The sequence below is a fragment of the Ochotona princeps genome, chromosome 24, assembly GCF_030435755.1.
Source record: "Ochotona princeps isolate mOchPri1 chromosome 24, mOchPri1.hap1, whole genome shotgun sequence".
Taxonomy (NCBI): domain Eukaryota; kingdom Metazoa; phylum Chordata; class Mammalia; order Lagomorpha; family Ochotonidae; genus Ochotona; species Ochotona princeps.
The window spans coordinates 24,640,526-24,662,272 of record NC_080855.1 but is presented as its reverse complement, the minus strand read 5'-3'; the positions used below and the strand labels follow the sequence as shown (position 1 = coordinate 24,662,272).

At 58.6% G+C, this 21,747-nt stretch overlaps 2 protein-coding genes across 3 annotated transcripts; one reads left to right on the top strand and one right to left on the bottom strand.

Moving 5' to 3' along the window:
* Positions 1-96: 96 nt before the first annotated feature.
* Positions 97-17,871, bottom strand: SEZ6L2 (seizure related 6 homolog like 2). 2 transcript variants are annotated; one of them, XM_004586870.4, is made up of 18 exons: positions 17,252-17,871; positions 16,243-16,374; positions 15,307-15,606; positions 14,925-15,064; positions 14,527-14,728; positions 9,627-9,812; positions 9,226-9,394; positions 7,768-7,931; positions 6,027-6,227; positions 5,515-5,653; positions 4,647-4,843; positions 4,307-4,501; positions 2,395-2,586; positions 2,114-2,305; positions 1,644-1,682; positions 1,351-1,468; positions 1,141-1,237; positions 97-636 (listed from the first exon to the last, which is right to left on the bottom strand). In XM_004586870.4, the coding sequence occupies exons 1-18, from the start codon at positions 17,328-17,330 to the stop codon at positions 607-609; spliced, it is 2,772 nt and encodes a 923-aa protein (XP_004586927.2). In that variant the 5' UTR covers positions 17,331-17,871; the 3' UTR covers positions 97-606. The 2 variants fall into 2 exon arrangements, with proteins under 2 accessions (XP_004586927.2, XP_004586928.2); XM_004586871.2 differs by lacking the exon at positions 1,644-1,682.
* A 617-nt stretch (positions 17,872-18,488) lies between these two features.
* Positions 18,489-21,640, top strand: ASPHD1 (aspartate beta-hydroxylase domain containing 1). The gene is made up of 4 exons (XM_058680521.1): positions 18,489-18,789; positions 19,696-20,064; positions 20,996-21,109; positions 21,510-21,640. Exons 2-4 carry the CDS (start codon positions 19,707-19,709, stop codon positions 21,617-21,619), a joined length of 582 nt encoding a protein of 193 aa, XP_058536504.1. The 5' UTR covers positions 18,489-18,789; positions 19,696-19,706; the 3' UTR covers positions 21,620-21,640.
* The last annotated feature ends 107 nt before the right edge of the window (positions 21,641-21,747 follow it).

Here is a 21,747-nt window from a genome sequence, read left to right as displayed (position 1 = left end):
GAGCCTAGAACCCAGGGCATGGCCTCCTGCTCTAACTGCATCTGTCTTACTGGCCCCTTCTCCTATCCCAGCGCCTCCCACACCCCAGCAGCCCAGTTACAAGTGATGACTTTCTTTTTATTGCTGAAAACCAAAAATCCAGAAGCAAAGATGGAGAAAATGGGGGGTTGAGGAAACAGCAGGAAGGGGGCAGGGCCTTGGCTCTGCCTGCCCTCCCTCTCTCATCTTCCAGGCATCCGGATGGGGCCAGGACAGCTGGGGAGAGGAGGGGCCTGCAGGACCAAGGAGACTGTAGGGCTGTCATGGGCAGTCCTGGAGGGGTGCAGGGACCCCAAGAGCTGCAGGGGAGGGGGGCTGAGTTCCCCTCCTGGGATCCAAAAGCCAGTAGGGTGTAGGGGGCAGGCCCCCCTGTTTGGCAACTGACAAGAGGCGGCTCTGGGCGGCAGGCTGCTGGTTTGTCAACTGTGGGGTCTCCAGGGCCAGAAAAGCCCCCTGGCGGGATGGGCAGACTATGTACACAGCAGGTAGGAGGGCGGACCCTCCCCCCCCACCGCCCCAATAAAGGAGGGGAGGGGGCGTTCCAGGTCCTGCAGCCTCAGTCCTGGTTCAGATGGAGACCTCGTACTCCCGTGTATCCTGCGGACATGAGGAAAGGACCAGCTGTTGGAATGGGACAGATCAGAGGGACAGCAAGCAGCAGCAATGGCAGGCGCTGTCCACGAGGGGGAGAAAGGAGCCTAGGTTTGCCATGTGACCTCGATCCCTGGGATTTGGAGGGGGGGCACATGATAGGGCTGAATCTAGCCAATGAGTTCAATCCTCCTGCAGTGTCAAGAGAATGACTTCAACACCGAAGCTCCTACATTGTCTCCAAAGACTGCAAGATCTGATAAGTTTGGTCTAAGTTCCCATTGTGGTTAGAACCACATCCTGTTCACGGTCCCTCCCCCATCACCCCTACTCCTGCTACTCTAGAGCTCTCATTAGCCGCAATCCTCACCACTCCCTGTTGTAGTCCATGTGGCTGCCTCTGTTAACAGCCACATTTGAAATTCCCATGACAATGGTGATTACAGGGACCTTGAGAGAAGCTGAGGGGGAGCCGGGAGGGGGAGATGGGGTGGGGCCAGGGGCACTCACCCCAGCTTCATACAGCGGGTTGCTGAAGTCTGACTCCACGGTAATGGGGCTGTAGGAATGGGAACCCGAGAAGCCGAAGAGGGATTTTCCCTGCAACCTGAGAGAGGGAGGAGCAAGAGGGGCACATTAGCAGGTGAGGCCGAGCTGTCCCCGACCCAGGCAGGCGTGAGCCAGGTGCCTGGCCAGCAGGTGCTCACATGAAACACTTACTTGGTGTAGTAGACATAAACACCACTGCCGAGGACAATGACCAAGCCGAGGGGCAGCAGGATGGCCAGGGCGAGGTTCCCTCCCTCCAGCTGCCGGGAAGGGTCTGTCGTCTGGGTCACTGTGGGAGGACAAGAGGCCCCCATGAGCTGAGGCGGGGCGTCGACATGGGCGCTGACCTGGGCTTCTCCCAGTTCCTCTTGCCCTGGGCCCTTGGAGCTTGGCCTGCTGCCCCGTCTCTGCCTTGTCCTCCCAACCTGGCCAGGCCTGGGTCTCCAGCTGTGGCCCTCACTGACCTTCCAGTTTGCGGTTGTCCAGGAGCTCCTCATAGGTCACTGTGGGGAGAGGAGGGGGAGGGGGACGGGGTCTGAGCCAGGGAGGGAAGGAGACTGGCTGGAGGGCCGGAGCCCAGTGGGGCTGGGCTGGGCAGCCTGCTGCCCTTTTTCTCTGCCTTCCACTTCACCTGGACATTAGCTTGGCCATGGTGCCAGGGGGAGAGGAGTGTTTGAGGTCGGGGTCCTGGCTGAGCTGAACCCACTAGGTCTCCAGAATTCATCAGAGACAGGGACACTGAGGCCTGTCCTCAGGGAGGGCAGGGGACTTTTCCAGACTAAGGCCCTCGCCGCTCTAATCTTTGCCCTCACAACTCCCCCAGGCCTGTGCCTCCCCCAGGAGGCGGGGGAGCGCCTGGGAGACGCTCACTACCTGACTCTCCCCCACCTGTCACACCCCCCCTTTTGTGTATTCGCTCCTCCTACCCACATACCTTTGCACAGTGGGGGCTGGCTGGTCCACTGGGAGGGGTGGCCGGGCACGCAAGTGATGGTGACTTCACCGATGAGCTCAAAGCCCTCGTAGCAGAAAAAGCGAAGGGACTCGCCAGCCTGGTAGTGGTGTTTGTACAACGTCTGGTAGCCATTCTCAGGGACTCCGGGGTTCAGGCACGGCTCATATTTCACTGCAGGGAGGATGCCAGTCACACACCTGCTGCCAACACCACACCCACAGCAGAGGCAGCACGGCAGTCAGGGTGGTCCCCAGACTCACAGGCGCACTTGGGGACACGGTCGCTCCACTTGGGGGTGCCTGTGTCCCGACTGTAGCAGGTAAGCACAGCTGCCCCCTCCAGGCTGTAGCCTGGTAGACAGCGGTACTGCACATGGGAACCCACGGGAAAGCCGGCATCCGAGGTAGTCCGGTGGCCATTGGTGATCTCACCTGGGTCGGCACACGTCATGACTGGGGGGACGGGGCAGGAGAGCAAAGTCAGTGGGGGGAACTCGGGCCTTGCGTGGGACCTCAGTGTCAGCAGAGACCTCAGGCCGCCACCTCAGAACAGCTCCCTTGCCTGTGACTCCACAGAAGGAGACAGTGGATTAGGAACCTAAAACTGTACTTTATGTCCTATCTCAGGCTTCTTTGGGAAGACAGCAAGATGGGGGTGATCCCTGGCACGGCGCCAGCTGGACCCCAGCACTGCCCCCCTAGCACTGCTCTTGTTCACCACACCTAGCCACTTCATTCCCACTGCCTGTCTGGACCTGCACACGTTCCAGTTGAGGAAAACCCCACTGTGGATGCCGGCATCGCAGCCACTTCTCAGGGAGGTTGCGCCAGGTACTCCACTAGGCGTTCATTACACAAGGTCAATGTCACTGGCATCTCTCTTGGGCCCAGGGCTCGGGGCAGTGAGAGGACCAGACACGCCACTCAGCCAGGGCCTGACAGAGCTAGAACCTGCTCTTCGCTCAGGGCCAGTGGACACTTGGGTCTTGGCTTAGCCCCTGGCTCAGCTTGTGGCCATGGCAGGTGCCTTTCCAAGCCCCAACTAGTCAGGCCCAGCAAGCTCCGTGTTCCCAGAGCCTGTGACAACTGGGTCAACTGGGGAACTTTTCTGTGTCCGCCCCAGATCTTACATCCTGAAGCTTCTCATCGTAGGTCCTGCCATTGCCACTGGGCCCAGGGGCCTCGGCCTTGCATCTCATGGCAAGCTCCCTGTCCCTTTCTGCTCCTCTAAAAAGGCCAATGCTCCCCACTCCTATAAATGACACCTGCTCTGTGTCGGCTCCTGCCCCTCCCAGCTCCTGGCACTTCTGCCAGTTTCCACTTACTCTTTATGGCACCAGGCACAGTGCAAAAAGCTTTGCTCTTCTCGATGCCTTATTTCCCCCAGCACCCACGAGGGGGTCTGGGCCCAGAGATGCTAAGTGCCTGGTCCAGGGTTCCTCAGGGGTCCCCACCCAGCAATGGCCTTAGCTGTTTGTCTCTGTCTCTCTCCCAGGTGGTGAGTGGGAGCCCCAAATCTTCTTGACACCCCTAACCCAGCATGGGGTATCAAGGACTGCATTAACACGAACTAAACTCCCGACAAGCTTTGGGCTTAGCCAGGCGCCACCCTACCACGCCAAGATGTGCACTGGGGGGGGGGGTCTCAGTGGGACCCGAGTCTGGATAGAGGCGCTGTCAGAAAGAGGAGGGGCCATGAGATGATGGTGGGGGCAAGGGAGGGACGCCCAGAGGAAACGGGGATGAAAGCCAAACAGTGTAAGAGCAAGAGATGCAGCCAGGAGAAGATGAAAACGGACCCCAGGAAAGACAGTTTCGGGGCGCTGCGCAAGGGAGTGGTACACGACGGACGCAAGATCCAGGCAGGATGCAGCACGCGGGAAAGGGTGTGGGCGGGGCCGCGAGGGACTGGGGCGGGGCCTGAACGGGAGCGGGGACCGTGATGGCGGCGGAGCATGTAAGGGCGTGGCCGCGAGGGCTGGGGCGGAGCATGGAAGGGCGTGGCCGCGAGGGACCGGGGCGGGGCCTGGAAGGGGTGTGGCCTCGAGGGCTGGGGCGGAACTGGAAGGGCGTGGCCGCGAGGGGCTGGGCGGGGCCTCGGGGAACAGGGTTGTGAACTGGGTGTGATGGGGTTGGGGGTGGGACCCTACGGGATGGGGCGGGGCTTTCTCACTCTTCTGGCAGGCGGGTGGTGCGGCGCTCCAGGACAGGTCCCACTGGCAGGTGAGAATGTCGGAGCCCAGCAGCTCGTAGCCAGGCTCGCACTGGTAAGTGAGCACCGTGCCCCGGATCAGGTCCCCGTGCGACGCCGTCCTCCAGCCCCACTCCGGAGGTGGCAGCTCGGGGCACGTGTCGTTCCTGGGGACCTCTGCAGCGGTAAGAAGGCAGGTTTAGAGGCTGCTCTGGGGCTGGGGACGTCCTTCCCGCTTCGGGGGGGGCTTCTCCCGGCTCCCCCTCCTGTCGTCTCTGGCCTTTAGCTTTTTGCCTTTCTCCCAGGCCCCATCCCTTGGTACCTTTGAAGTGCAGCACGAAGCCCTGACCCAGGCCTGGATTTGGGGGTCCTGGCGGTGCCTGGAACTGCAGTGTCAGGTCTGGCCCAGAAGAGAGGAGTCGGCGGCGCGGTTGAGGGCCCCGCAGCTGAGCTAGGACCCGGGCGCTGGGACCATCTCCATCGAACAGGGTCAACATATCCCCCTCGCGGACGTTCAAGCTGTGGGGAGCGCGGACACTAGGGCGCGGCTGTAGCCGCCCCCTCCTATCCACGTTCCCAATCCTGTTCATCAGTAATCCCTCCCACGCTCCAGCCCCACCCCACATCCCCTCTCCAAGCCCACCTGCCCGTGGCTCCGCCCATGTCCAGCTTCGCAGTCCCCCAATGCACTTATCACTAGCTCCATCTAACCTCAAATCCTTCCTGGATCACCACAGGATCACAGGATCCCTAGCTCAGCCCAACGCCCAGCTCTCACCAACAATCATAGGCCCAAGCACCTGCTTTGCGGCCACACCCACTTCTGGTCCTGTCCATTTCCCCTGAGCCCCTCCTACCAAAGCCATCTTGCACACCATGTGTTCTGGTGTTGGAATAGTTTTGCCCTTACCCCAGGGAAACTGCTCGGGTCAGGGTCTGCCTCAGACAGCAAGGTAAAGCCCCCTTGTTCTTAGTTTAGTACCGCCTGCACCTGCCCATCCCCATGAGGCTGTACAGCTGCATTTACTTGTCCAATGTTGCCCAGTAACAGATGCCTTTTAGCTAGGTCTGCCGCCCTATGCTGAACCCTTGGTCGCCTCTACGTGTACGGCAGTCTGTGTGGACACAGGAGCCAGTCATGCCCGCACCAAGCCCGCACCCACCACACCCTCGGCTTGACCCACACGTACATCTCCACTTGGAGCAAGATGCGTTTCTCTTCCTGCACATGCAGGCCCCACACGCAGTCCTGGCCAGGGCTGTAGCTCTGCGGCCAGTCCGGAGAGAGCACCACACCAGCAGCCTCCGACAGCTCTCCTCCGCACATGGCTAGGACACAAGAGGTCACAAGTTTAGGAGCCAGGAGGGCACACGGTCTCCCGTTTCTCCACAGTCCTCACTGTGTGCACCTGCTTCCTAGGCCCTAAGATGCACCTGCTTCTTGCCGCATGAGATCTTCCTACGCCCACTCTCCCGCTCACCTACCCCATCTCATCCCAGACTTAGCCCAGTCCCGGCTCTGGATCCCAAAGACATCGGGGTTTGTGACCCCTAAATTCAGCCAAAGGAAGCCATCCCTGCGGGGACGGTGCTTCCCAGCCTGGGTTTTTCAGGTCTGGCTTTGAGGGTCTCCTTCCTGAAAACCCTCAGGTCCTGTAGGTTCCCAGCCTCCCACCCCAACCCCAAGCTGCAGACAGCTCACCCTTGCAGGCTGGCTCTGTGTCGTTCCAGTGCGGCTCCGTGGGGTCCACACACTCAATGGCACTGGGGGGCCCCGGGGGATCCAGGGCATAGCCTGGGAGGCAGGTGAAGGTGGCCAGTGCCCCTGGGCGGTACTCAGGATCTGTGGTCGTGACATTGCCATGGGCCAGGAAGGGGGCAAAGCAACGGTCCTCTTCAAAGGCTGCGGAAGGGTCCAGTTAGTATAGGCCTCAATGAGCTCAAGGCAGGTGCCAGGGTGCCACGGCATGGCTCCTTAAAGCCAAAGTGCCCTGGGGCTTCGCTTACATGTTCCAGCCTACCTAAAACACTCATCCTCCTCATTTGCACCTTTGCGTTACCTTCCTTGACCCCTTTGGAAGTAAACATGGATGGGCACATTCACAGCCAAAAAAAAAAAAAAAGCCACTTCTCCAAGGTCACCCAGCAGGCCACAAGGCTACACCAGATGGCTTGATGTTTCTCAGCCACAAATACTTGGCTGTGGCAACTGCAAAGAGGGGGTGGGGGGAGGCAGGCAGAGGGAGGGCAGGGACGACTGTGAAGAACTGGCTTGTGTAGGTGTGTTCTCGCCTCAAAATACAATGAGCATCCATGCTGTTGCTAGAAGGCAACGCTGAGCTCACGCCAAACGGGGACTGGGCTTGCGCTTCAGCCCGAGCCAGCGAAGCGAGCACACGTAGGTAGTCTCTTCACAGCAAAAGCACTTGCCAGGGAGGACACGGCCAAGAAGGAACCGGAAGTTCCAAGAGTAGACTGGCCTCCAGGGTTGTGGAGCCAGGCCTCAAGACCAGGCACTGTCCCCAAAGATCAGTGCTCCAGAGTGTCCACACCCTCGCGGTCTATCGGGCAATCTTGGCGGAAACCGCTGCCCTATTTGCCTGCTACTTAACCCAACCAGGTGTCCGGTCTAAACCCCACCTACCCATCAGGGCCCAGTGCCAATTCCGTGGCTCCTATGATTCATTCCAGGAATTAGCTTCTCGCATCTCTGAGCATCTTACTCGCTCTCCCACTGTCCATACATAACCAGTCAGAGTGAAGTTCTGTTTCTGGAACACACATGGCATTCTGCAGCCTGTACACTGGGATGCTATCTCTGTTTTTCTCTTTGAAACTACTCGCTTCCCTTTAATGTCAAGTTCAGATGTCTCTTCCCCCATGGTCATTCTTCTATCCAGCCTCCATCTCCCCTCCCCCTCTTGTTTTGCTTTCATTTCGGAAAGCATACCTTCCCTACTCCCAGTTCCCCAGCTTGAGCCGGTGCCAGTGGTGCCAACGGGGCACACGGCACTGGCCTGTCCTCCCTTTCTCCCCCTCGCCCTGCCTGCCAAGCTATAGCGATCGGCTCAGACAGAGGCACAGGACTTAAAACCAGGTCAAGGAGAACCTCTCCTGGTGCCTGTGTGGATGCGCTCAGGAGAGGGGACACTTTCCTCACTTTCCTCCCCATGCTGAGCTGGCTAAGTCAGTGGGAAGTCTGTGGCCAGGCTGTTCCATGGGGAGCACTTGCTTCAGGTTCGAGCCAACATAGTGCAAAGGACGAGCCACAGGGGCCTGTAGCTTCTTGCTGTGTACCTGCTAGCCAGGCAGGAAGCTACAATAGCAAGGGCTCCCTAGGGAGGGAGGAGACGGGGCCTCTAAGACGGTGCAGGCACAGGGACGCAAACTCAGGTGATAAGGGTATGTGTGTGGTGGTGGTGGGGGTTTCATGTGTCGGGCACCTTCAAAGCGGAGGCTGAGCAGCAGGGGATTGGCAGGGGTCTCTGAGAGCAGCTCCACATAGAGGGACTGGGCATCGCTGAGGAGGCCGCGCTCCGGGACGTCATCCATGTCCGAGTCGTAGATCACCGGTGACAGGGGACTCCCCCCAGAGCGCACCATGAGCCTGCAGGAGACAGGAGACTGACCAGGGGCTCGGTCCCCAACCCAGTAGGGGCCGCACCTCCTGCCTGCTCTCCTAAATTATTTTTTAAGAAGATTTATTAAATTTTATTGGAAAGTCAGATACACAGAGAGGAGGAGAGACAGAGAGGAAGATTCTCTGTCCACTGATTCACTCCCTAAATGGCCACAACAGCTGGAGTTGAGCCCATCCAAAGCCAGGAGCTTCTGCAAGGTCTCCCATGAGGGTGCAGGGTCCAAGGCTTTGGGCCGTCCTCCACTGCTTTCCCAGGCCACAGGCAGGGAGCTGGATGGGAAGTGGAACAGCCAGGATACAAAACGGCACCCATATGGGATCCCGGCACATGCAAGGCGTGGACTTTAGCTGCTAGGCTACTACGGGGCCCAAATTGTTATTTTTAAAAAATTTGTTTATTTTACTTTTATTTGAAAGGCAGATTTATATAGAGAGATCCTCCATCTGCTCCTGCACTCCACAATTAGCCACAATGGCCAAAGCTGGGCTAATCCAAAGCCGGGAGCCAGGAGTTTGTTCTGAGTCTCTCACATGGGCACCAAGAACCTCTGCTGCTTTCCCAGGCACATTAGTAGGGAACTAGATTGGAAGTGGAGCACTTGGGACTCGAACCAGCGTCCACATGGGATGCCAGCACTGCAGGAGTTGGTTCAACTATGCCATGGTGTCAGCCCCTCTTCTAACTCACTCTTATAGCTCTCATTATCAAAGATTCACTAAGGCACCCATATACTTTGAAGCTGATATAACTTAGATGTTGCTTCACTTGCATCTGAGTCAAATATTGTCATTCAGAAAGAAGATGCAGCCTGTCCAAGATGCACAGTACAGCTGGGGTGCCACGCTATTAGACAATGATGACAGGAATGGACAGGGGGCAGAGAGCTAAGCCACTGCCCAAGACACCTGCATCCCACACTGAGGTGCTGATTTGAGTCCCAACTGCTCTGCTTCAAAGCCAGCTTCCTGCTAATTTGCCTGGGAAGGAGGACAATCATGATTAAAGTACCAGGGCTCCTGTGACTAGACAGACCTGAGTGGAGCTCCTGGCTCCTGGTTTTGGCCCAGCCCAGACCTGCTGGGCTATTGTGGCTGCATGGGGAGTGAAAGCAGATGGAAGCCCTTTCTCTCTTCCTCCCTATGTGTGTGCATGTGTGTCACTCTGCCTTTCAAATAAATAAGTAGGAAAGTAAATAAATATAGAAATACATTTTTTTTTAAAGAAGGAGGATAGTGATGCAGCCCCGGCCCCGAGCCTCACCGGTCATTGTCCTCATCCAGTGAGACCCTCTCGAAGTGCAGGTGCAGCCGGCGCCCCTCAGCTGCTTCGATAACCCAGCGGCAGGTGAGGTTGGGGCCGGCCGCTCCCCCGGGCTCGGGCGACACGATGCGGCCCAGAGTGGCATTGTGGATAGTGCCTCCACAGGACGCTGTGGGCACAGGAGGGTCAGGTCAGGGCCAGCCTGGGGGTGGCCTGTCCTTCTCCTGGGTGGGAGGGCACAGGCAAAGGGATCGGATAGAGACCCTCAGTGTGGTGAGCTCTGGGACAAAGGATGGTCCTGGTGAGAAACCCCTGCAGAATGGGCTTTTCCCCAAAGATGGGGACCCCACCCAGGGCAGGTCCCTCCCAACACGGGAGCCCAGGACAGACAGGAGACTCACCTATGCAGCTGGGGGGTGCCCCACTCCAGGCGGGCCGCGTGCCATTGAGGCAGATGAGGGTCTCCTCGCCCTGCAACTGGTACCCTGAGTCGCAATGGAAGGTGGCAGTGCCCCCGGGGTGCAGGTCAGTGACGCTCACGTCCCCGTGCGCCGGCCGCAGAGGGAAGCCACAGCTCAGCAGGTAGGCTGCGCCATGGAACACACATGGGATGTCACCTTGCCACCTCCCTCCACCAAGCTCACCAGCCTCACACCAAGCCCCCAGGACGTCCTCTTCCCAAACCCTGCAGTGTAAATTGGCTCTCCTCAGAAGTCCACGGCTCACACTAAAAGTTCCTTGCCCCGGGCTCGGCAGCGTAGCCTAGTGGCTAAGGTCCTCGCCTTGATCCCATATGGCCGCTGGTTCTAATCCCGGCAGCTCCACTTCCTCTCTATCTCTCCTCCTCTCAGTATATCTGACTTTGTAATAAAAATAAAATAAATCTTTAAAAAAAGTTCCTTGCCCCAACACCTTGTTCTGTGAGGAGGTCATTTCACGATGGTGAAATGGTACCCCTAATCTTGGCAATCCTCCTACTCCCCACCTCCCTACTTCATGAGGGAGTTGAAGCTCCAAGAAGCTATTCTGGCCTCAGATGAATCAGCTGACTACTCGGAACTCTGGCCAGCTCTAACAAGAACAGACAGTGTCCACAGAACAAATTCTGCTTCCCAAGTGAATTCGTTCTGTGGGTGTGATAAAGGCAAAGGCTGAGCAACCTATTTCCCAGAGGCAGACATTGAGCTCCAAGTTTTGCAGTGCCGTATAATAGTTGCTTCCCTACACGCTCACACATATACACACTAACACACTCACATTCACACACTCACAATACTCACACTCAAACACATACAACCCCTCCACACACACACACACAAGGATTTTCCACACAAGCGTCTTGGGGTGGCATACCCTCCACATGCCATCCAGATGAACCATAAGACCCTTTCTTTTAGCAATGTTGACTCTCAGTAAAGGCTGGGATGATTAGCACCCGGCCCCTAACCTAGTGAACCTGCCCATTCCCCAGTGCAGGGGAAGTGCTCAGCAGGGCTCACTCTCCTTGAACAAGTGGCTTGTTCTCTTTCTTGCCATGAGAGACTTTCTTTTTTGCACTGGCAGCCAGGAGGCTTGGAAAGAGATTAAGGTGGGGCCCCAGCCTTGCTGATCCTTTTGACACTAGTAAGAACTAGCTGGTGCTGTTTTTTCTTACTTGGTCTGTATAACGGTATTGCTTGCACTGTTTCTGAAAGCCTCCTGAAATTCCCACGCAAGCATATGGGATAAAAGAACCGCACAGGGCGCAGCACAGTGGCTCAACTGCTTAACCTTCCACATGAAAGTGCCAACATCCCATATGGCACCAGTTGTTATTCCAGCTGCTCCACTTCCCATCCAGCTCCCTGTCTGTGGCCTGGGAAAGCAGTTGAGGATGGTCCAAAGCCTTGGGACTCTGTACCTACATGAGAGACCCAGAGGAGCCTCCTGGCTCCTGGCTACTGGCTTTAAAGTTTCGGCCATTGTGGTCATTTGGCGAGTGAACCAGTGGATGGCAGGTGTTTCTCTGTCTCTTATTCTCTACCTATAAATCTGCCTTTCAAAAAAAAAAAAAAAGACAGGGGCCCAGCACAGTAGCCTAGCAGCTAAACCTTGCCTTGCACGCACTGATCCTATATAGGTGCCGGTAGTTGAGGATGGCCCAAGCTTTGGGTCCCTGCACCCACATGGGAGACCAGGAAGAAGCTCCTGGCTCCTGGCTTTGGATTGGCTCAACTCTGGCCATCGTGGCCACTGGGGAGTAAATCAATGGATGGGATATCTCTCTGTCTCTCCTTCTTTCTGTAAACCTGGCTCTCCAATAAAAATAAATAAATTTTTTTAAAAAAAGAAGAAGAAATGAATTGCAAGCTGCTTGTTAATCAACATTGAGCTCTGACCTTGATCCCAACAGAATTCTGTGTGTCTACGCTTCAGAACCAGGTGTAACTTGACATCCAGAAGGGCTTCCTGAAGGAAGCACAGCAAAGCTGCATCTTGTAGGAGGGGCAGGTTCTGGGCAGCAGAGAGCTTGGGTGACTCCTAGCTTGCTTTGTCCTTGACTCTTTCCAAAATGCAACAAGCATTCCCTTTGGGGGACGGAGAGATGCCCAAGACCCTGGCTTTGCCCGCTGAGTCTCTCCAGTCTGCTGAGGTGCAAGGATCTCAGAATGACTCGGGCCTCGATGGTCTGGGTCACACTTAGCCCCTGGGGTCTACAGAAACAGTCACATGTTTCATTCTAAACTTTAAACCATTGCACAGCTGGGTCCAGTCCAGCATGACTGGCTATGGTATTCAGCACCTGAATCATAGCCCTCCGACATAACACAGCTTGGGGACTCCTTATAACCCCACCTCTGTACCTTGGCTCATGTCCTCGCCCTAGATTGTGAAGGCCCTCCCTGCACACTTCTTCCTCTTTCAAGGAGTAACCCTACCACCACCCCTTTCAGGAAGCCTCCATCTTCTCTCTGCAACAGTGTTACTTCTTGCCTCTGTCCAGTGCCACTATGAGATAAAACTAACTCCAATTTCATTTCTCTCCTAATAGCCTAGCCAAGTGGATGTGTTTGGAAGTAGGCAGAGCTGAGGTCCAGTCCTGGGAGCCCCAGCTTCTGGGCTCCGTCACTGTCAGCAACAGCTTTCGCCTCTGCAGCCCCGATGCCTCTGGATGGCAGGAACTCTCCTCCCCACTCAGTGAGCATGGGTTTGAAAGTTACAAGAAACATACAGAGCTCAGAGGATGCAGAGGGCTCAAGATCTGCCCCTCCTACTTCACTCAAGAGCCATGGGGAGTCAGGGTGTGTGAGGGTGCGCTTGGCTTACAGGTGCTTGAGAATCTGCATAATCTTCAGGGCTGTTATCACAGCTGGGGGCTCGGGGACTGTTGCAGGGACTGTTACAGGAGAAAGGGCTCTGCACTTGGGGTGACAGGTGGTGGCATTTTGGACCTCTCAGAGGAGTGAATGAGGCCACCCTGAGCCCAGTCCCCTCTGCCCCCTCCAACCTTGGGAAGTGAGGTGCGGCTTAAGTAGGCCTGGGTCTCCGAGGTGCTGGTAGAGCCACAGAGTGAGGAAGACTAAGGCGGGAACCAAGGCCAGTTTATGCAACAGCCCTGCTTTCACCTACGTTCCAGTTAGCCTACGGAGTCCTATTTTGGATGCCCCGGGGGAGTGGCGGCAGCGAGGAGTCAAGGGAGCCATCCAATAGTATCTCAAGCCCAATCCAAGGCCCCAGGACAGGGGTGGGGGTGGCCTCCAAGGCCCACTCTTGCTGCTAACATGCAGGCGTCCCTGCCAAGGACATGGCCCCAGCTCACTCCCTGGGCTCTGGGTACACCCCGCTGTGCACCCAGGAGCCCCTGGAGCGGGGTGGGAGAAGCTGGTGCATCCAAAGGAGGATTTACAGGCTGTGTTCTGAGCAGAACATAGAAAACACCAGCAGGGCTCACAGTGGCCGGTGTCCATCCACGAAGCCAGGCCAGGCCTGCGGTGACATGACCCCCACACTGGCCTAATACTTCCTGTCATCACAGAACACAGGATAGAGTCAATGCTGTCACACATCAGGCTAATCCTCTACCTGCCACACATTTGGGCACAAATTGTAGACCTAGCGGTTCCACTTCCAATCCAGTTCCCTGCCTATGATCTGGGCAGGCAATGGAGGACGGCCCAAGGCTTGGGACTCCTGCACCCTTGTGGGAGACCCAGAAGAAACTTCTGACTCCTGGCTTTGCCTGATCCAGTCCCAGCTATTGCAGCCATTTTGGGAATGAACCAGCAGTTGGATGATCCATGCCCCCTCTCCCCTCCAATCATTGTCCCTGTAACTCTGCCTTCCAATTACATAAATAAATAAATAAATAAATCTTTTTCTTTAAGCACATAGGAAGGGGCCTGGAGAAGATGGCAGTGTCTCGGCCGGGGGGTGGGGGTTCACCTCGTGTCCACGTGTGCACAGGGGGAAGGTATCCGTACACAGATGAGCACAGGTGTACACACACGTGCAAGTTGGCTGCAGGTGCACATTGTGAATGCAGCCATGCACAGGCACAACCCCTGGCATCCTAAGAATCCAAGACACAGAGGTGAGGCTAGGATGCTGCAGGTCTCCTTCACACTTGCTGGGGAAGGCACCTGAACCTCTTCCTAAAGCCAACGTGTCTGCTCCAGATCTGACTCCTCCAGGCTGCACAGCCCTGGCTTTGGCAGGGAGGGGCCACCTGCTCATCCCCTCTGCGCTCTCACTGTACTGGCACTGACCGAGGCCTCAGCTCTCCCCATGTGCTGAATGCTGTCTGAAGCCCGTACACGTGTGTGTACTCACCTGGCCGTCCTAAGGAGCGCTCCTCCCTACTTTTCAGACAAGACCACAAGGCACAGAAAGGTCAAGGCATTGTCCCAGGTCCCTCAGCTAGGACCCTCCTGTCTTCTAGGCCAGCACGTCACAGGCTCTGTCCTCTCTGGGTCTGGGATGTGCTTCCTCATCTACTTGGACAACTGCCTCCCTCTTCCTCTCTCTCTCTCTCTTCTTCGGCCATCACCTTTTCCAGGCACATGTGCCCATATGCCTAATTACGGTCCCGTAATGTACGCTTGGCTTGTTCACTCCCTTCCTGGCATGAAGCAGGCACTCAGAACACACTGGTGGAGTTGAATAGGTAAACTGCCATGTGGAGGTGTGTGAGGAGGAACCAGGGTCTCCTTGGAGAGGCGGGCTCCCCCTCAGTGCCTTGCCTCTGGGAGTTGTGCTTCTGGTGCCCAGGATGACCCCTGCCCTTCCTCCAGCAACCCACCCACCCTAACCCCAATGACTCACCCTGATAGTGAATCCTGAAGCCGCCGCCCCTGGGCGTTCGTGGGCTCTGGAAGTGCAGCAGCAGCCGGTTTGTGGGACTCCGAAGCACCTGTCCTTCTCCCAGCATGGAGGAGTTGGCCAGAAGTCGGGGGGCCAGGCCAGGAGACCCCCCTCCAGCCAGCACCAGAAGCTCCTCCTCCTGTGAGAGGTTCAGGGTCTGCACCTAGAAGGGAGTCAGACATACACACACATTCACTGGAGGGTAGGCGGGGGGAATCCTGACACCCTCTCTTTCCACTTCCAAGGGTCGGGTAGCCCAGAGACCAGCACAGGGTCTCTGCGAGAGCTCGGGGCAGGTGGGAGGCCCTGTGTGCGCTCACTCGTGGACAGGGGTGTGGACAGCAGCGGGCTTCAGTTACCTGGATCTCGATGCCGTAGCCGGGGTAGACGTGGATGCTGTAAGTGCAGTCCAGCAGTCCCAGGCTGCGGCCGGCAGCGCTCCCAGGATCTGGGGACTCCACAAACCCTTCGCCCTCCGAGATGTTGTTATTGCACAGAACTGAAGAGACCAAAGTGGCTGCAGAGGTTCTTTCCGCCACCTCCCACGCCTCACCATCTTACCCCCCACCCTCAGGCTTGCTCTCCCACCTGTAGCCAGGCGCATCAAGGATAACACACCTGGCGAGCCACACTCCCGCTTGCCCTTTGAAGTGGTTAAGCAGAAATAGCCACCATGCCTCACTCACAGTTTCCCTGCAACCTCTCCGGCTCGTTTCACCCCGTCCTCTCCAAGGGCCTCACCTGGACTGGTCACTGTGGTGGTGACAGTGGTGGTGGTGATGATGGTGGTCGTGGTCTCCTCTTCACTTCCCTCAGGTCCCAGAGGGGGGACCGGGGAGGCGGGGCCTGGAGGGGGCGGGGCCGTGGTTCCTGGGGGCGGGGTCAGCAGCTCGGGGGCGGTGGGCCCTGCCCCTCGCACCCCCTGAGGGGTGACCGCGGTAGTCAGAGGCCCTGTGGCTGGCTCGGTGGCCCGTGGCAGGTAGGGTGCTGCAGGAGTCTGGCCGGCTGGAGGGGTTGCTAGGGTGGTGTCTGGGTCAGATTCTGGGGCAGGGCAAAAGGGGTTAGGGTACAGAAGCACCAAATGACAGGGCCGGGGTGGGGGAAGTTGAGAGCACAGGGGAAGAGGAGGTTCCTTCCTGAACTCTAGGACCCCTCAGAAGGCACAGGTCCCCTCACTTCTCCCTTCCCCACTGGAGTTCTTCACCTTCCCCCAAGGCCTCCACAGCCTGACACCCCTCTTCCCACTCTCAGGAGCCTCCATCAGGATCATGGTCCCCCCATCCGTCTCCTCATCCAGATCTGCTCTCTCTCCTGGTACCCCTTTCTCCCCAGCTCTCTCTCCCAGTAGCCCTTCTCTTCCCTGTCTCGCTCTCTCTGGAATTCTCCATTTCTCTATTTTGCATCCTCACTGCTCTCTGAGGTTCAATTCTAGCTCTCCCAGCTTTTGTGTTTTGCTCTCACTCCCTCTGCTTTTCTTCTGCTGTTTCTGACTCTGGTTCTCCACATCCCCTGCTTTCTCTGTGTCTGGCTGGCTTTCTCTGCATCTGTCCATGCCCACTTCTGACACCTTCCCAACTTTGCCCATCTCCCTTGTGCACCACCTGCCTGATGGTTCTCCACCCAGAGCCAACGTCTCCTCTGTGCCACTCCCTATACTGGGTGGAGTGGGGGGCTCACCCGGCAGGAAGCCCATCTCCGGACCTCTCCTCAGCAGGGCCCCATGCAGCAGCTCAGCCAGTGCCTCGGTGGCCACGGTGGGGGTCTCACTTGCAGGCTCTGGCAAGACCTCATCTTCCTGAAGGGGCAAGCCTAAGGGGTGAAGTTGAGTGAGCCCCTCCACCCCCTCCTCCCATCCCTCCCTTTTCCAGAGTTCTTCCTCCCTCCTCCATCCGCTGGGCCTGAGGGATCTTAGAGGGTCCCAGGCTGGGCTGAGAGCCAAGACTGGAGAAGTAAGCTGCTAGACACCAATCACCCTGCCACCGCCTCCCCTGCTGCGGCCATGTGGGCCTCCGGTAGGCACCATGGAGCATTCACGAGTGCTGGACAGCGCCAACGGGGCAGCTTGGAGCACTGAAACCACCGCCCCTCCAGCTCTATGGTGCTGTGCCCCCAGCCCTGAGGCACTGGGAGGGTCTGGCTGCTCCCGAGGCCTTGCTGCCCCGCAAGGAGTGCTGAGCTTTCTCTCTGGGTCTCTGTCTGCAGTGTAGCTGGCGCTCTCTCTCTCTCATCGCCTGCAGTCCCTGCCTCCTCTGGAGTCTGGCTGCGGGACCGAGGCTTGGATCTCTGCTCCCTGCCTCTGTTCCTTTCTCTTTGTCCAGATGTCCAAGAGCAGTGGCGTGTATAGCGCCTGGCGTCTCCTCTCGCACCTCCATCTCCCACCCGGGTGCCCCGCTTGCTCCTCCTGCCCACCGCCTCTGCAAACACCCCCTGCTTCCCCAGCTCTCCTTCCTGGATTTAACCCTTGAGAGGCTGCTAAAAACAATCCCTTTCTGGCCCATTGCTCAAGGTTGGGCATAACGGGGTTTCACACACAAGCCAGAAAGCCTAGGCTTGCCCCTTCTCATCAGTGGTGCCCCTCCCCTCCCCCACAAGCTCCAAAGTCCCAGGATGCTTGGAGAAAGGAGGGCGGAGGACCTGCTGGGGGCCTTCCTGTCCCCCCCCCACACACACACTCTCATGTCCTTACCCTGGATCCAGGGACAGCTCAGCAGAATCAGGAACAGCAGCTGGGGAGGCGATGGGTGGTGGGGCCCGGGAGTCCCCATGGCGACTCACCCAGGCTTCTCTCCCAAGGAATCTGGCTGCCACCTTTTCTCTTTCCCTTTAGTACTCTTTTTTCTTTTTCCTGCTAAGGGTCAGCAAAGGAATACAATTTTTCCCTTGAACTGGAGGGACAGGACAGGGTTGGGGGTGGCTGGAGCCCACCCACCCCCTCTTCGCTCAATCTTTTCTGTCCTCTGTGCGGTAGAGGGGGGCGCGGCTCCGGCTGCAGGAGGTGGGGCTGGCAGGGCTGAAGGGGCCGGGTCGCCTGGGTTACCCTCTCATCTGCAGCCTGGGTTCACCCGGTTGGATCCCAAGCTGGGGTATGGGGGTGTGGGGGGATGGGGAGGAGGAAGGCAGCTTGTGGGGGGACCTGGGGTGGGGTTAAGGAGGGTTGGGAGGGTCTCTACTGGGCTCTAGGGGGTTGCAGGGGCGGGGAGGGGGTTGCGAAACCCGGAGAGCAGAGGTTCTGGGCACTGGAGCTGCGGGAGGCAGAGGCTGGGAGAGGTGTCGAGCCCACGTCAGATCCTGGGGACGGGCGGAGGGAGGGGCCTGGGTTTATTTGTGGGGGAGGGCGGAGGAGGAAGTGCAGATGGAGGGAGGTGGGATCTTGTGAGCCAGGACCATAATCCGCACTCCCGCGGCCCCTAGGGGGTGCAGAGGAAACGCTCCGGTCCCAGCAGTCATTAGACCCATCCCCCACGCCATTCCAGCACATCTGGAATCGAAATCTCCTTTTCCCCGGGTGCAGATGGGCTGCAGAGCCTGGGCCGCCGCTGCTCCACTTCCCTATGGCCCTCTTTCCACATCCGGAACCCCCATGGGATTGCCTCGGGCCTTTCGCAGGAGCTCCGGTGGAACGGAGGGCTTCTTTCCTCTCCGGGATAACGGGGGAGAATTCCTAGGGTGGCGGGCAGGAGTCCTGACCGGGGGGAACTCTCCTAACCCCAGCGCCGGGCTCCGGCCTGCCCGGGCGCCCTGTTTCAGAACCACAGGGCGCGGACAGCGCCCAGCGCCCCGCCCCCGCGCCGACGGCGATTGGTGGAAGTTGCTTTCACTCATCAGCCCCCTCCCGGGGCCGGCTCTCAGAAATGCCAAGGGGCTGGGAAGTGTGAGGGGTCCACAAGCCGACTGCCCCCCACCCCCTACCCCCGGGATCCGCTGACCCTCGCACAGCCCGGGGCGACCCCATCCGCAGTCCCGGGGCTGCTCCGCCACGTCAGTCCACACGCTCCCCGGGCTGGTCCCGCCCCCTTAATGTCCCGCCTCTTCTTTTCGCATTGCGGGACGGCAGGAGGTTGGTACGGGGTCCCCCATACAGGGCACCCCACGTGCCGTCCGGTCGGGGCCGGTATGGGGCGGAGCGGGACCGGGAGGGAATCCAGAGGAACACCTGCCTCCTCCCGCCCGCAGGGCTGAGTTGCGGCTGCCCCTGGGAGGGGTCCAGGAAGGAGTGACGTCAGGGTGAGTGGGAGCCAAGGAAGGCGCGAGGAGAGGCAGGGCCTGCAAGTGGGATCGAGCGAGGAGCGAGGGCAAGACGCAGACAGGAGGCAGGACAGAGAGAAGCTGCATCGAGGAAGGCGGGCTGCGGGGTCCCTGGGGGTGCGGGGCCAGGTGGGGTAGGAGCTACAGTCCGGGAAAGTGAACAGGAAGTGGCGGGGGGAGAGGAAGCCAGAGAGCTGAAAGAGGGGGCAGGGGTGGAAGGAGGAGACAGGAGGCTGCCGGGAGCAGAAAAGGAAGAGGAGGAGGGGAGGGTTGATGGAGAAGGCAGGGGTGGAAGGGGTGAGAAGCAAGAGGTAGGAGGAGCCAGCCGGCAAGCAGGGTTCTCTGACAGACCCAAAGTGAAGAGCAGACCTCAGGAGACCACAAGGGCCGTCAGGGGGGTCATCGGGGAGAATCAGGAGGCTGCCATGGAAGGCACAGGTGGCGAGCTGGGGGCACTCGGAGCCTGGGGCCTGGAGGACACCCCGGGGCTCTTGGCCAGGGCCGTCCTGCCGGGCCTGCTGCCCTGGCCACTGCCCCTGGCATCCTCAGCTTTCACCTTGCTCTTGGGCGCCCTCACTTCCCTCTTCCTCTGGTACTGCTACCGGCTGGGTTCCCAAGACCTGCAGGCCCTGGGAGCTGGTGGCCAGGCTGGGGCTGTGAGCGTGGGATGCCCCGAGGCTGGCAGGCCAGGCCCCAGGAGCTCTGTGGAGGCCAGGGAAGGGAGCAGGGCTGAGGGCCTGGTGAGCCGTCGGTTGCGGGCCTATGCCCAGCGCTACTCCTGGGCAGGTATGGGGAGAGTGAGACGGGCAGCACAGGGTGGCCCAGGCCCCGGGGGAGGGCCGTGCATCCTGGGCATTCAGCGCCCAGGCCTATTCTTCCTGCCAGACCTGCCTTCGATGCCCTTTGTGCCGCGGGATGCTCAGCGGCACGACGTGGAGCTCTTGGAAAACAGCTTCCCTGCCATCCTGCGTGACTTTGGGGCTGTGAGCTGGGACTTCTCAGGGACTAGTCCCCTGCCTCGGGGCTGGTCCCCAGCACTGGGGCCTGGCTGCTACCAGCTCCTGCTCTACCAAGCAGGCCGCTGCCAACCCAGCAACTGCCGCCGATGCCCGGGTGCCTACCGGGCCCTGCGGGGCCTGCGAAGCTTCATGAGTGCCAACACCTTTGGCAATGCTGGCTTCTCCGTCCTCCTGCCCGGAGCTCGGCTCGAGGGTCGCTGCGGGCCCACCAATGCTCGCGTCCGCTGCCACCTGGGTGAGTAGATGCAGTCGGCCAGCAGACCTCCTCCATGGCTCTGTGAGATCCCTGAGCAGAGGTTCTCTGCTGCCTGAGCGTTCTCTCCAGGGCTGTGAGCACAGTTCCTGGGCGCCCACAGCAGGGACCTGCAGGCGGGTTTAGTTAGCCTTTCTGTGGGCCTTTTCTACCTGCCCACTGGCCTCAGAAGGACCCCCGGCCCCACACCTTCTTTTACTTATTAGGGATCTTTATGGAACTCTAAGTGCCCACCACTATGACTTGCCCCAAAGGGAAGCTACTCGTAAAAACAGGTTCTCAGAAAGAAATTTGTAAACATTCCAGCTAAATACTCTGTTCTCCCTCAGCCTGAAATCTACATGTTCTTCTCTGAAAAGGGAGCAGTCACTGGAGTGTTTGAGGCAGTAACACCCCAAGAGGGTTTTTGGTTTTTCTTTTGATGCTTTAAAGTTTATAAGGAAATGACCATGGCGCAAAATCATCGCTCGTGCTGCCAGTTGGCTGTGTCCTGCCCTTAGGGACATGCTGGCCTCAGGATGCAGTCTAGAACCTTCTTGCCCTCCCATCATGCCCACAGCACGGAGGCCATGGGGCTGATCCTTCCCATCTTTCCTCCCTGTTGGCCTTCTGGGAAACTCCTGTCCAAGTGGCAGTGGCCACGCCTTCTCTGATTGGGCTGCTGCCTTTGTGTCCCATGCTCAGCCACGTGATCTGAGCGCCAGGCTGGAGCTGCCAGTCCTACACTGTCTTGCACCTGGTTAGTTAGGTGCTTGACTCCGACCATCAGAAAGCCTGCAGTGCCATTTCTTGCAGGCAGCCTCTGTCGGCCATAGACTGCACTTTGGGCATCTCTGAGCACTTACTTCAGCAGTGTGTTTAATTATGTCTGCATTGGCCAGGAGGGTTGGATGCTGGACTCTCTCCCCCACAGGCCTGAAGATCCCCTCTGGCTGTGAGCTGGTGGTCGGGGGTGAGCCCCAGTGTTGGGCTGAGGGGCACTGTCTACTGGTGGATGACTCCTTCCTGCACACAGTAGCCCACAATGGTAAGGGCTGCGAGTGGCGGGGGAGGTGGGAGAAAGGGGAAGGAGAGTGGGCAGAGGGTGGGAGAATCAGGTCTGACTGATTCCTGTTCCAACAGCAAGCTGCAGGACCTTGGGCCATCTCCATGGGGTGACTGCCTTCCCTGGTGGCCGCAAGGGTGAATGTAGGCACAGAGCCCGGTGGCTGTGGGGGAGGGGACCTGGATGGCTGGGGCTCCTGCCCTGCCCTGTGCTTGGGCAGGTGACTAAGCGGCTGTGCTTGGGCTGTGCCACTGTGTCAGTTACTTTCACTATGAGTGTTGGTACAGGCCTGGAGTTAGAACGAGGCTGGGCACCTCCTGAACATGTGCTTGCCGTCACGAGGGCTTGGTGAGCGCTGTTCTTCCCACCTTCCATGTCCCAGGCAACCCAGAAGACGGGCCGCGAGTGGTGTTCATCGTGGACCTTTGGCACCCCAACGTAGCTGGGGCCGAGCGTCAGGCCCTGGACTACGTCTTTGCACCAGACCCTTGACACCTGAGCTGGAGAGATGATGCACTCAGGGTTGGCGTCGGCGGTGGCCAGGGCCTCCAAACTGTGAGGGTCTTGGGGAGGCAGGCGGCTGGTGGTGTGGCCACGAAATAGAATTTGTGAATCATCTC